The sequence below is a fragment of the Cnephaeus nilssonii genome, assembly GCF_951640355.1.
Source record: "Cnephaeus nilssonii genome assembly, chromosome: 9".
Lineage (NCBI taxonomy): Eukaryota > Metazoa > Chordata > Mammalia > Chiroptera > Vespertilionidae > Cnephaeus > Cnephaeus nilssonii.
Genome location: NC_137080.1, coordinates 12,516,629 through 12,531,189, shown reverse-complemented (window position 1 = coordinate 12,531,189; position 14,561 = coordinate 12,516,629). Strand labels below are relative to the sequence as shown.

General features: G+C 38.7%; 2 protein-coding genes across 10 annotated transcripts in view; both read left to right on the top strand.

The window, feature by feature from the left end:
- The window catches only part of FAM184A (family with sequence similarity 184 member A), an 83,153-nt gene extending 77,056 nt beyond the window's left edge, over window positions 1-6,097 (top strand). For 2 of the 5 annotated variants that reach the window (XM_079781255.1, XM_079781253.1), the window contains 3 exons: window positions 1,185-1,289; window positions 3,973-4,175; window positions 5,803-6,097. In XM_079781255.1, the coding sequence (XP_079637381.1) occupies window positions 1,185-1,289; window positions 3,973-4,175; window positions 5,803-5,884 (390 nt within the window). In that variant the 3' untranslated portion in view covers window positions 5,885-6,097. The other 3 variants (XR_013814023.1, XM_079781254.1, XM_079781256.1) reach the window with 3 other exon arrangements.
- Window positions 6,098-9,456: 3,359 nt separating this feature from the next.
- MCM9 (minichromosome maintenance 9 homologous recombination repair factor) overlaps window positions 9,457-14,561 on the top strand; it is a 67,114-nt gene continuing 62,009 nt past the window's right edge. For 4 of the 5 annotated variants that reach the window (XM_079780331.1, XM_079780329.1, XM_079780332.1 and 1 more), the window contains exons 1-3: window positions 9,457-9,772; window positions 11,896-12,214; window positions 13,890-14,206. In XM_079780331.1, the coding sequence (XP_079636457.1) occupies window positions 11,911-12,214; window positions 13,890-14,206 (621 nt within the window). In that variant the 5' untranslated portion in view covers window positions 9,457-9,772; window positions 11,896-11,910. Of the gene's footprint in view, window positions 9,773-10,019; window positions 10,244-11,895; window positions 12,215-13,889; window positions 14,207-14,561 lie in introns of those variants that run through there. The other variant, XM_079780330.1, reaches the window with a different exon arrangement.

Genomic DNA, 14,561 nt, shown 5'->3' with positions numbered 1-14,561 from the left:
GACATTAGCGTGCAAAGAGAGCCTAAGACCACTTATTTCTGAAGTCCTTTTCCTTTAACATATCTCTTTTAGCATCTAGACCTAGACAACAACGAGTCTGTTGTCTAGGTTTAGAAGTTCCTGCCAAAAGCAACAGGCAGCAAATAGATTGGGGTTTCCAGATGAACCCAGGAGCAGGCATTGGAAAGACAGAGCACGTGCTATGCTGCTTCTACACATTAACCGCCCCATTCCCCAGGCATTGTGAGCATGAGCACAGGCCTCACAGATTGTTCTGTCTGATCGCACATATATTTCATCTATGGTCCATAGAAATAGCTATTGATTTTCTAGCTCTTACTGAATGTTACAGATAAAATTGTATTTTTCCCTCACAACAGGATAGGTTTTAGACTTCAAAGAGTAAAGTAACTTTCCAAAGCAACACAGTTGGTGACAAAGCCAGGAATCTAGCCAAGGGTTGTTCCACTCTCTTTCCCCTACAATCCGATTCTGCGGACTAGGAGGCACATGGGCTAAAATGAATGATGAAAATGACAGTAGTAACTAAGAGAGAGCTGAAGAATCTAGTTCTACTAGAGCACAATCCTACATTTCACACTGTTCCATTTACTTATGTTTACTTACACCTGTCTGGTTATTCAGTTAGCCCATGTTGTTGGTAAAGACAAAGGCAAAGTGTTTGTCTCTGTATGGGCTGTTCACTTTGTCTCTGTCTGTGCTTACAACTGCCGTCATACATTGATGTCTCAGAGAGCAGCTTAGACAAGATCAAGTATCTTTCCAATACTCAAGAACAATGCTATATCCTAGTGTCATCTTCACGTGAGGAAACAACTCAACCATGCACACAGCTCCACGAATGCAGGTTAAGCTGGCCCACACTGCACAGTCAGTCCTTTGCAACAGAGATGGGAACACATAAAACATTTAGACCCAGTCTTAAGGCAAAAGGTATTAAAGGGTAGAGAAGAGAGCCGGAGCATAGGGTTTGAAAGATGTTGAAAACTTACCCACCAGCAGTCTTTAAGAAACTGGCAATCGGGTTAAGAAATATTTGAGCAATGTATATAAATCTTTATTCAGGTTTTTATTAAATTTTGAATGAAATGGCATTTAAACAATTAAGTTGTTAAACATTCACTAGAAAATGTTTAAGAGATGTTTGTAATTCTTTTGCATAGGAGGATAATAAATTTTATCAGCTGGAATTAGTCAATCGAGAAACTAACTTCAACAAAGTGTTTAATTCAAGTCCTACTGTTGGTGTTATTAATCCATTGACTAAGGTATGTGCTGTACACACTGTGAAATAGGGATATGGTTTAAAACTTGATTAAAACTTTATAAAATATTTAGAGTAGCATAGGCTAAACCTTCCAAAACATGTTTTCTTAAATTTAATGATCTAGGACTAAAATCTATGAAAGCTTTATGTATTCATTTTCAGAATGAGACTCCAATAATATTCATTTATTTGTTGATAATGCTCCTTAAAATAACATTTTATTACTACTATAAAACTTTGGTGCTATCATTTTGTCTTTCATATCTCTAAAAAAAACTATCTTCTGAGGCTCCTCAAGATAACTTCTTGTCATTTCCTAGTGCTCACCAGCCTCTGGGGGACCCTCCAGCTCTGTGTACCCAACAGCTCCCCCTAAGTAAGGCCTGCCATCTTAATGGACATTGGGTTGGACCGACTGTCGGAGAAAGACTTTACTTTTCTCAGTCTTACGACTTTTCCTTAGCAATTAAAATTGAACATAACCTATTCTGACCCTTTATTACTCTTTTAGGATAGAAGAGCCTTAGAGACTAATGAAATGGACATGACTAAGTCATACATCTTTGTACCCCAGCTTCCTATGGCTCCCATCATAGTACTTTGGGTATAATGGGTATTCAATAAATATCTGTCCAGTTGCAAAATTTTATCCTATTACCTGTAAGGCACCAAAATTATTCTAGTGATGAAAGCAAGTAATAAGGAACAAATAATTATGTATATTGGCTTCATAGGATTACATATATTTTGGCAAAAGTGCTAGTGCTAAAGATATTATTTAATGCGGATTTTGTTAATTTGTACAACATGCCTAATTTAGGTATGTTAGGCTGTTAGAAATTTTTGTTTTCAAAGGCCATAAAACTTCTGTTAAGAACATGGAATGTGTCCTTTCACAAATTAAAGCTTTCCAAACTTTAAACTTACTAGTAGATGTTTTATAAAATAGAATGACTGAATTAGGGAGACCTATGGCTGTATCTCCAGAGCCTAAAATACTGCCTGGCACATAGAAGGCTCACAATAAATAATTGGTGAATAATGAATATAGTCAGTTTTAGTTTTAAATTCATAATTTAGGGTGAAGTTTTTAATTATAAAGCAAGATTAGGAGACTTGTTAAAAACAAGATATACTCAAAATATTTTCCTTGTATTTATTGTTCATTGGAATTAGGTTTGTAGCTACAAAACAATTACTATAGAACTTTACCAATGATACCTTTGATTTCTTCAAATAGAAATCTTCAGTAGGTTTAATTATGCCCTTTGGTGACTGGAAGAAGAAAATGCAAAGGATATATCTCTCAGAACTTTCAAACTATTTTTGACTCCTAAGAGTGACTTCAATTTCTACAAATAGTTCTGAAGAAAACATTATTTTTTCTTTCTTTTTTCAGTTATACTAACATAGGCTCCTTATCAGAGATTCCGTGGTCACAGACTATGATACAGAGGACAATGTCTAGATAGTGAGATTATTACTTTGTAAGTAAAGGAAAAGGGCCATCTTATCTATTAATTGTATTTTTTTCCAACCTCTGGAGTCATTTCCAAAAATTTTTTTCATATATTAAATTAGTAAAATATGGGAATATTTAAAGTATTTTACATGTTAATTTTTATTCTGCATAGTAAGATGATGTTCATTGATTCTAGAGGTGTGAATAAAAGACTAGAGTTAATGATTTACAGGCTGATAATTTTTTAAATATATTTTTTATTGATTTCAGAGAGGAAGGGAGAGAGAGACACACACAGCAGTGATGAGAGAGAATCATTGATTGGCTGCCTCCTGCACGTCCCCCACTGGGGATTGAGCCTATAACCCGTGCATGTGCCCTTCACTGGAATTGAACCTGGGACCATTCAGTCCATAGGCCAAGGTCTGTCCACTGAGCAAAACCAGCTAGGGCCAAGCTGATCAATTTTGATAATCTGCTATTGTATTCCCCATTTCATCTGTTAATTTTAAAGAACAATTAAAAATTTAAAAGTTGATTTGTTTTATAAACTTTAATTTTTTTCTAAAAGATTGTGAGCCAATTAATACTACCAATTAATTGGGAAAGGAGACTTAATTATGCAGATTTAATTTTCTCTCTTCAGAAAGATGGTGCATTAAATATAAAACCAAATTATTTCTCTTTCTCTAAGTCAACTTTAGATCTTAAGTAGAAATGTGAGATTTGTTTCAAACTGTATTGCCAAGCATTTTCTCATTCCCTTTTTTTTCCAGGCAAGGACTGCCTCCCTCTGACAGATGGCTAAAGTTCACAGGACTCTCTTTTAATATTATGTTTAACTTTACACCTTCTCCTAATTTTAGCCTAAATCCTCGTGCTATCTGAAAGACCTACTCTTTTCCCCCCCTTCCCTCCCAGTATTCTTTACCACTTGGCATTCTTTCCACCACCTCCTCCCCTCCCCATGAACCTTTCCGGAATGTTTCTTCCTCATTCTTTCTGTCCCAACAGCATGTCTGTCTGTGAGGATTCCATGTAGATAAAGAACACCTCCAAGGATCCCCAGACCACACTTGGGGGAACACTGGTTCATGTTAACATCCCAATTTAACAGAAAGCTTCCAAAATTTTCCCATGCCAAATTTATATCTTCTATGATTCCCCTTTTCTCACTTGTCCTTATGAGGGACTATCCTCACATGTATTATTTTTAATGCAGCAAAAGAAGAAGAATGATAAATCACCAACAAACAGGTTTGTGAGCGCTCCCAATCTAAGTGCTCTGGAATCTGGTGGAGTGGGCAATGGACATCCTAACCGTCTGGATCCCATTCCTAATTCTCCAGTCCACGACATTGAGTTCAACAGCAACAAGCCACTTCCACAGCCAGTGCCACCCAAAGAGCCCAAGACATTTTTGAGGTGAGCCCCGTCTCACCAGTGATTTTTTTTTTCTTTCCTTTTTTTTTAACTTGAGAAATTTTATCTTCTTACATTGTAGAAATCTACTACTTTAAGAACAGCCTAGGAAAATACTGTGGAATATTTTCAAAATAGATTGATCACCTCTCTAGAGAACTCTTTTTTGATTTTTAAAAAGATTTTTTTCCAATTTGTTAGTCAATTTTCTAAATGCTTCAAGGGGTGTTCATGTAATTCACATGCTTAAAATTTTAATATTTATGGGCTCTTGCTTCATGTTTAGTGTTGTCACTGATTTTTCATTAATAATCCATCCTTATTAGAAAGTTAAAATTTGTTTTAATTTAGCGGCTTTTATTTGTTTCTGTTTCTTGTGTTATATGTTTATTTTTTTCCCCCTTTCTTGTGTACCAGGCTTACTTATAAACACACAGGCTTATTGCCAAAATAAAAAATATGTAAGCTCTGGGAACTTAATGATATACATAAGCAAAAAATAAATCTAGAAAAAATAGTGTTTATAATTGGCATTCCAATTTTAAGTTATCTCAGAGGTGTTAATTAAGTGTATTAATGAATAAAATTTAAACGAAATCCTGTTATTTATCCATTAAAGATTAAAGTCAGAAGGTACTGTCATTTTTATGCTTACTTATTATTACTGATTATGTGCTGCTTTAAATTTATTTACTTTTAACTTATTAACTCTCAGCAGCATCACTAGTAAGAGTCTTACAAGTAGACTGTCTTTTTCTAGGTTAAGTGATTAATGACATAGTTAATGACTAATTATTTTAAATAGAAAAAATGGCAAGAATTAAAAATAGTCAAGTACACCTTTGAATGTGTCTGCTGCTAAATATTTTGTGTTGCTTATTTTCCCTTGTGCATGGGTATGTTCAGGTATCAGTAAGATGCATGTGCATGCGCTCAAGGAACATGACTACTGGAGTTGCCATTACACATTGTTGCGTGCCTTGTAATTTCCCCCAAAGACGGTAGGGATCCTTTTATTTTCTCAACTAGCCCAAAGAATCTTTAGTTTGACTTAAGATAAGTATAAATTATATAACTTTGAAGGTGGAGGGGAAAGTGACTTTTTAATGCACTCCTTTTCCCCTAGAGTATTTGCATATGGAATTATGAAGTGAACGTTTAATATAAATATATACCTGTAGTAAAAATACTATACTGTGGTTTAGTTACTTACTTTAGTTGTATTTAAGCACACATCTGTAAAAAGCAAGTGCCAGATTCTGAAATTAACCAAAAGAGAAAAGACACTGAAAGAGAGGAATGTTATCTTGTTCTCTCTTATTCCCCACCATGCCTGAATTTTTTTTTTTTTTTATTCAAAGAAGGTGACATTATTTTCCTCAACTGTTCGTTGTTTTTTTTTAACTGTGACGTGGCTCCTCCTGAACTGACTTCACCTGAGCTGCTGATGCACTCTCAGGCCCCCGTGGAGTGGAGAACTGAATCTAGGGTAGAGGAGTAGCGATCCTTTAACACACATCTACCCAGGAAGCCCGTTGGGGTCATCTACACTGATGTTTTATGTGCTTTACCCTTCATTTTGCAAAACAGCTTGATGCTGGGTTACATGTCTCTCTTTTTATGAATTCAGTCCTCCTCAGAGTGAAGCTTCCCCGGTGGCTTCTCCAGATCCCCAGCGCCAGGAGTGGTTTGCCCGGTACTTCACATTCTGAAGGAATTGGGTTGGCTCAGCTCTGTGTGGACTGTTACTAAGAGCATGACCTTAGGATCATTATGCGAGTAGGCCTTCCTATGTCAAACACTGTGAACGAGAAAGTATTTGTCTCTCCGATTTGAAAATGCACTGTATTTCCTGTGATATTTATTGGAATCATTCTTATAAGGTACGATGTTATGTGTGTAATTATAATAGTTATTTTTATTTGAGATGGAAGAGTCTTTAACCTTTGTAATTACTGCATAATAAATTTTGTTAGAACAAATAATGATGCTTTGCATTTTGTTTTTCTTTTTTTCAAGTAAGTTTATTTAATTTTTAAATATATTTTTATTCCAGGTAAGACGTGCCAAAAAGTTTTACTGCACAATAATTATAAAATACTAAATTATTTGGTTTCAATAATCATAACAAAATCAGGAGGGACAAATATGTCATCTTAATTTGTTCCATTACTATGTATAGCTATAATTAAACTGTTCTCTAAACTTACAACGCTATTCCAGTCCTTCTCAACTTCTTCCAAAAAAACTGAACAAGAAAGAATAATTCCTAACGCATTCCCAAATTGGGAATGAAGTAAAATTGTCACTATTTACAGATAACATGATTCTATATACAGAAAACCCTAGCCTGGCTGGTGTGGCTCAGTGGTTGAGCATCTACCTATGAACCAGGAGGTCACAGTTAGATTCCAGGTCAGGGCACATGCCCAGGTTCAGGCTTAATCGCCAGTAGGGGACATGCAGCAGGCAGCTGATCAATGATTCTCTCTCATCACTGATGTTTCTATCTCTCTCTCCCTCTCCCTTCCTCTTTGAAATCAATAAAAAAAAAAGAAAAAATTTTAAAGATCTACCTGACTCTTGAACCATAAAAAAGAGAAAGCCCTAAAGACTCCACAAACTATTAAAAACAATAAAAATGCAATAAAGTTGCAAATTTTGACAAACTGACACTAGACACAGATCTCACACTCTTTACAAAAAATTAACTCAAGGTGTATTATAGATTTAAGTGTTAAACACAAAACTGCAAATTCTTGAACATAGGAAAAACCCTGATACCCTTGGTTTAGTGATGACTTTTTAAAAAAAACACCACCAAATGCACAATCCATGAAAGAAGCAATTGATAAGCTGGACTTGATAAAAATTAAAAATCTGCTCTGTGAAAGACAATGTCAAGAAAATGAGAAGATAAGGCCAAAGCTTATCAAACACATGTAATATTTGCAAGGCACATCTGACAAAGTACTCTCAAAATTCAACAATAAGAATAAAAGCAACCTGATTTTAAAATGGGCAAAAGAGGCCCTAGTCAGGTTGGCCCAGTGGATAGAGCATCGGCTGAAGGGTCCCAGGTCCCAAGTCCCAGATTTGATTCTGGTCAAGGGCACATACCTTGGTTGCAGGCTCGATCCCCAGCCACGACTTCCTTCAATGTGTCTCTCTCACATTGATGTTTCTCTCTCTCCCCCTCCCTTCCACTTTCTCTAAAAATCAATGGAAAAATATCTTCGGGTGATGATTAACAATAAATAGACGAACAAACAAATAAATAAATAAAATGGGAAAAGACCTGAAATGGCACCTCACCAAAGAAAACATAGAGGTAAAAATAAGCATATGAAAAGATGTTCCAACATCTTATGTCGTTGGAGAAATGCAACATAAAACGACAATGAAACACCTTTTAGAATCAGAATGACAAAAATCCAAAACACTGACAACACCAAATGCTAGAGAGGTTGTGGAACAACAGGAATTCTCATTCACTGCTGGTGGGATACAAAATGGTACCGCCACTTTGGAAAACAATTTGGTGGTTTCTTATAGAACTATACGATATGTTCCAGCAGTCACATTCCTTGGTACTTACCCAAAGGAATTGAAAGCTGCTCTGTACCAAAACCTGCTCGTGGATGTGTATAGCAGCTTTCTCCATAACTGGCAACACTTGGAAGCAGCCAGGATGTCCTTCAGTAGGTGAGTGGATCAAGTGTGGTACATGCAGATAATGGAACATTATTGAGCACCAAAATGAAATGAGCTGTCAAGCCATGAAAAGACACGGAGGAACCTCAGGTGCATATTACTAAGTGAAAGAAGCCAATCTGAAAGGCTACCCACCTACTGTATGACTTCAACTAGATGACATCTTGGAAAAGGCAAAATTATGATGACACCAAAAAGATCAGTTGTTGCTAGCAGTTAAGTGGGAGGGAGGGATGAACAGACAGAACACAGAAGATTTTTAGGGCAATGGAACTATTCTGTATACCACAACAGTGTATACATGTTATCGTACATCTGTCAAAACCCACAGAATGTACACCACTAACAGTGGAACTACTGTAGACCATGAACTTTGGGTGATAATCATGTCAGTGTAGGTTCATCATTGTAACAAATGCACCACTCTGGTTAGCAGATGTCAGGAGTGGGGTAGGTTGTGGGAGTGTGGGGACAGTGGGTATATGAGAACTCTGTACTTTCTGCTCAGTTTTGCTATGAACCTAAAACTCTGAAAACTTAAGTTTATTATTTTTTTATTTAAAAAATAAATTTTAAAAGTTCAATTGTCTTTCTACACACTGGAAAAGAACAATCAGAAATTGAAATTGAAAATATCATTTACATAGCATCCACAAGTATGATTTCCCCCTTCCGCATACCTTTATGGGCAAATCTGAGTTAGAGATAGATTTAACAAAAAATCAAACATTGTTGAGAGTTATTTAACACCTAAATAAACGGTGAGGTTTACTTTGTTCAAAGGGCATATGACTCAATATTATTAACATGTAAAGTCTTCCTATATTGACCTACAGATGCTATACAACCACAACAAAAATCCCAGCTTTTTAACAGAAAACGACAAACTGGTTTTAAGATTCATACGGAAACACAAAATTCCAAACATCTTTGAAAAGGAACAAAATTGAATGCCAAATACTATCTGATTTCGACTCCTTATAAAGCTACAGTAATCAAAGACAACACGATATTTTTTTAAGGATAAGACAGATATGGCCACAGAATAGGAAAGTCTTACGCCACACATATAAGGACAACTTTATTTTTCACATAAATGCAAAGATTTTTCAATGGGAAAAGGATAGCTCTTTCAAGAAATGGTGCTAGCTATCCATAGGCAAAAGCAGTTACCTAAGATCGAATTTTCGCATGTACTAGTACAAAAATTAGCTCTAAATGGATCACAGGCCTGAACATAAAATCCTCCAAACCTTCTAGAAGACACGGGAGGAAAACCTTCGTGGCTTTGGGTTTGGTAGCGTTCTTAGACCAAAAGCGTAACGCAGACAATGCCTCTGCAGCACCGCACACCTTCCCATTCCACCTGGGACCGGAGCTCCGTTCGGCCCCGCCCCGGGACTCCTCGGCCCCGCCCACTCTTGGCTCCACCCCGGACCCGCCTGGTCCCGCCCCGTCCACTCCCGGCTCCACCCAGATCCTCCTGACCCCGCCCCTCCCGCTGCGCCCCGCCCCCTCGCGTCCCGCGGGGCCAGGCGGGGCGCGCGCCCGCCCGCCTCTCCACCCGGAAGCGCCGCCCGAGCGGCGAAGTTGGGCGGTGCGCGGCCCGGCGCCCGTCGGGAGCGCGGGCCCGGCCGAGCCGCTCCTAGCGTAGCGCGCTTCGCCCTCACGCGAGGCCGGCCCTCCGGAGCCTGCGCGCCCCCGCGGCCGACGGCGCCTCCAGCGGCCCCGCGTGCGCGCCCCGACCCGCCCCCGCCCCCGCTCCCGCCGGCCTCCTCGCGCTCCTGGGCCCGCGGCATGACACCGCCACCAGGTCGGAGCTCCCCGTGGCCCTGCGCCTCGGGAGCAGCGCACCCCGAGTGACTTCCGACCCTGCGTATTCGCCCGTAAGTGACAGCCGCCGCCTCGCCGTGTTTCTGCTTTCTCCCCCAGTTCGTCCCAAGTCGTGCCCACAGTTTGCTTTAGTTCAAAACTGTCCAACTCCGGGCCGGGCCGGTGACCGAGCTGCCCGGGAGCCGAGCCCGGGAGTGCCAGCGACCTGCCCAGACGCTGTAGGTCAGGGCCGCGTCCTGAGATCTCAGTGCGCGGACGGCAGCCCTGGGAGCGGACTCGGTCACGTTTGCCCAGCGGCCCGCGGGCTCTGGGCTCCGGGGCGGGCGGGGAAGGGGCGGGTCCCAGGGAGCGGCCCGCCCAGGCGAGGGGGCGTGGCTCCTGGCAGGTGCGGCCCGGCGACTGGACCGGCGGTGGTTCCCGGGGAACCAGCTAGTAGTCGCCACTTACCCTCCTGGTTTTAACAGTATTTTAACCTTAAATATTTCAGTAAGAAACCGGAAAGGGGACTTGAACGTTACCAAAGAGTAAGTGTCTCCAGTTTATCTATCTGGGTGGGTAACGTTTATCCGGTTAGCAATCTGCTTAGAAACAATTGATCAGTTTTGCACAGTTATTGAAAATGCATGCTATTTTTAAAAGAAGATGCTCTGTGTAAAAAGTCTAGGCGAAATTTAATCCGACCTGAATTTGAACCATGGGTTCTATGGCTGCCCGCTTCCTGCCCTGTGGGGGAGCTGTCTTTTAAATTGCTACACTTGTGGCTCCAAATTTAATACGCATTTATAGAATCTTAAAGATTCTCTTGTAGCCACTCTTGGGAATACAGTTGTTGTTTTTTTTAAAGCAAAGGCCACATCATGGAAATACTGTATGATTAGTTCCTTCCCAGGTGCTTTGTCTGCTTTACACTTGGCTGAGTGTATATTACCTAACCCAAACAAATTACTTACCAATGCAGTGGCCCTAATATACATGTACTCATTGGTTAATCTCTCACTGGCATCCTGTAGTTGTCAGGATTCTTTAATCATCTTTCTTTTTATAGAGCCTAGTGCAGTCAATGTTAGTTGAATGAAATAAATCAAATTAATGTACACTTGTTCTCCCGTGTTCTCTCTGTTTCCAAACCAAATAAAAGTGTCTTAAATGATCCAAGTTTAGACAGTTTATTTGGGATTGTCACCCCATTTAAGTTTAATCCTTTTCTCCTTTGTGTTCCTACTCATATTGCATTTTTACCACTGTTGGAGTGCTATTATATTGATCTGTCCCTTAGTTCTCTGAGGGGATATAGAACCTTTTAATTGTGCTTTTATTTCAAAGCATAGTGCCTTGTGCGTGGTAGGTATCTGTGTGTGTACATGAACACAGAATGGGGTAGGTACCCTTTTAATCTGTAGATACAAATTTTAAAAAATTATTACCAGGCGAATAGGATAGGTGATGTAATAAAATATACTGTACTTATTTATCTAGTGTTTTTTTGTTTTGTTTTTTTACACTCTTGATGGCTGTTTTTTTGCTGAAGCAAATAGTTTTCCTGGATCAGAAAGAGAAAATAGGAAATAAATTCACCTCCAAATTGAAATTTCTAAAGCCAGTCTAATAACTATTCAAGTCATAACTGGTGATCAGTCTGAATAGTAGTGTATGTTCTGTTTATGTAGCAGAATATACATGCATGCATGCGTGTGTCTGTGTGTGTAATTACAGAGACAGAGAGAAGGAGAGAGAGAGAGATGTTCTTTATATGAATAAAACCCAGAAGCGGGATGCTTGCAAAGAACTCTACCAGGAGAAACTCAAGCCAAAAGACTGTTATTTAAGATTTTATACTTGAGAACAAGTGTATGTGTGGAAATTAGTTAAAGAAAAGGCAAGGACCGTTTACATAATCTAGAGTTAATGAGGAAGAAGTTTATGGAAAAGAAATGGGAAAGACATTGGACCATTTTGGAGTTGATAATCAGTAACAACATAATTCTTTACCCACTTAAAAATAATACATTTACCAAATAACAGATAATCTAGATCTAATTAAAATGTAAATTCAGTTAGTATTTTGAGATTATAGTGTGACCTAAAATCAGGATGATTTAGAACCACACACTTTTTGTTAATTTGTGTGTAAGTCTAGCAACGAAGGTATAATACAGTTCTTTCTTTTTTTCTTTAGTTACCTAGATTCAAGATGAATAGTGATCAAATTGCACTGGTTGGTCAAGTGTTTGAGTCATATGTTTCAGAATACCATAAGAACGAAATTCTTTTAATCCTGAAGGAAGGAGATGAAGATGCTCATTACCCAGTTGTGGTTAATGCCATGACCCTTTTTGAGACCAACATGGAAATTGGGGAGTATTTCAATGCATTCCCCAATGAAGTACTAACTATTTTTGATAATTCACTGAGAAGATCAGCCATGACAATTCTTGAGTCCCTTTCTCAGCCCGAGGGTGTCTCCATGAAGCAGAATCTTCATGCCAGGATATCAGGTGAATCATTTAAGAATTTTATTGCCATGTTATTCTCTTTGGAAGATTTTTAAGAAACCTTAACACATATTGAATATATATTACTAAGAAATAATTGTTATTTGTACTTAAAAATATTTTTATTATGCAGTTGATACAGCACCAGGGGGTTTTCATGAAGGATTCCAAAGAAATTTGGAAATAAGTTTGTTTTCTGAGAGTTAAATTGTAAAGGCAACACAGAACAGAGCAGAGATATACAAAAATTATCCTAAGCAAAATATGGTACAATCTACGTTAATATAAATACAGAATATTTTCATTAGAGAGTGGGCAAGCACAGAAAAAGAAGTCAAAGTGGCAAATGTTGGCAGTGTCCGCCATGTTTGTATAGTACATAGTATATGGAAGCAAGTCTCGGCAAGCAACAGAAATGTCGAGTATCTGTGGACTTGTAACCTGCAACACTAAACTAATGTAATCTGGTACCTTAAGCATTCAGCTCATCTGACTAATTTGCTTTAAAAAAAAAAAATCCCATGTTCCCAAACGACCTTCTGATTATTACTATATTTGGCTTTCAGAATAGATATATTCTCAGGGAGAAAATGTGCTGACCATAGAAATGTAAAGGATAATCACACCTGTTATGATTATTTCTCATGAGCTTGGCAAATTTGACAGATCTGTCTTCTGTGTGCATACTTATCAGGTTTCAGAGCTACTAAATTCTGAGGCCCAGGCAACGGACCATGTGACATGAACCCATGTAAGGAATGCTGCCTTGGTAAACCTGTTAGAAGGCAGCCTTTGACTATCACCGCCAGCATTGCTCTGCTCCAAAGATGCATTAGCCCCGTGGTCAGCAAACTGCGGCTCGTGAGCCACATGTGGCTCTTTGGCCCCTTGAGTGTGGCTCTTTCACAAAATACCACGGCCTGGGCAAGTCTGTTTTGAAGAAGTGGCGTTAGAAGAAGTTTAAAAAATTTGGCTCTCAAAAGAAATTTCAATTGTTGTACTGTTGATATTTGGCTCTGTTGACTAATGAGTTTGCCGACCACTGCATTAACCAAACATGAGAAAGGGCATTTCCACATAAAAATTTTCTTTGGCATTTTGCATTTATCAAGTTGCTTTTTTACTAATGGTGAAAATCACAAGGTTTTTAAAAGATAAAGTGATGCTGTGGGTAAACCTCTAGGTAATTCAAGGGTTGGAAACACTGTCAGACTTACATATTAATGAATCCTGAACCTAACTGGAAAAGCAATGGCCTTCTAGCACTGTGGCACTTGGACGTTATGCTACCATCTCTTTATCACTTCGCATTGTGGTTTACTCAAAGAGTAATACATTGATTTTATGTGTGACTGGTAGCAGTATATTCTTTGTTGAATGTGGTTATAATTATATACTGTGTTTAGATCCTACTGAGATAGCCCTCTTATGAGAATGAATCCTTTTCTAAATCCTGGTTATTATATCATGTAGATATGTACTTTTAAAGTGAGTCCACTGATAATGGTTATTTGATAGAATTCTTTTCTATTTTCTTGACTCCATCTGCTTTTTTTCTTAAGTAAAATACAGAGTTTTTCCCCCCCTGAAATTATACTTTCTTCCTCAGGAAATAAGAGAAAAGTATATGCCATGGAGTCACATGCGGAGGTTGATGTAGTTTCTTCTTCTTCTTCAGGTTTGCCAGTTTGTCCTGAGCTGGTGAGGGAACACATCCCTAAAACGAAGGATGTGGGACACTTTTTATCTGTCACTGGGACAGTGATACGAACAAGTCTGGTGAAGATCCTGGAGTTTGAACGGGATTACATGTGTAACAAATGCAAGCACGTATTTGTGGTCAAGGCTGACTTTGAGCAGTATTATACCTTCTGCCGGCCCTCTTCATGTCCGAGCTTGGAGAGCTGTGATTCTTCAAAATTCACTTGCCTCTCAGACTTGTCTTCATCTCCAACCAAGTGTAGAGATTATCAGGAAATCAAAATTCAGGAACAGGTAAATGAGCAAATCAATGAGAAAATGACAAATTTGTAGAAGTATTATTCAGCTATGGGCAAATTGCCAGCATTAGGGAACACAAAACGGATTACAAATGAAACTTATGTCATTATTTTGTAGAAGATCAAGTGTGAAACTGTTGCACATATATCAGAATATAGTCTTTAGAGGCCATGATATACTAGTGAACATCTTTTTATGTAGAGCATTGGCAAGAGGATTGTGGAATGACTTAATAATTATGTTAAAATTAAGTGAATATTTAAGAAGTTCAAACCGGGTGTTCTTCACTACGGGATAGGAGAAAATTAAATGGGTTTAATTGGTTATTAAACATTGGAGTGGGCCAGAT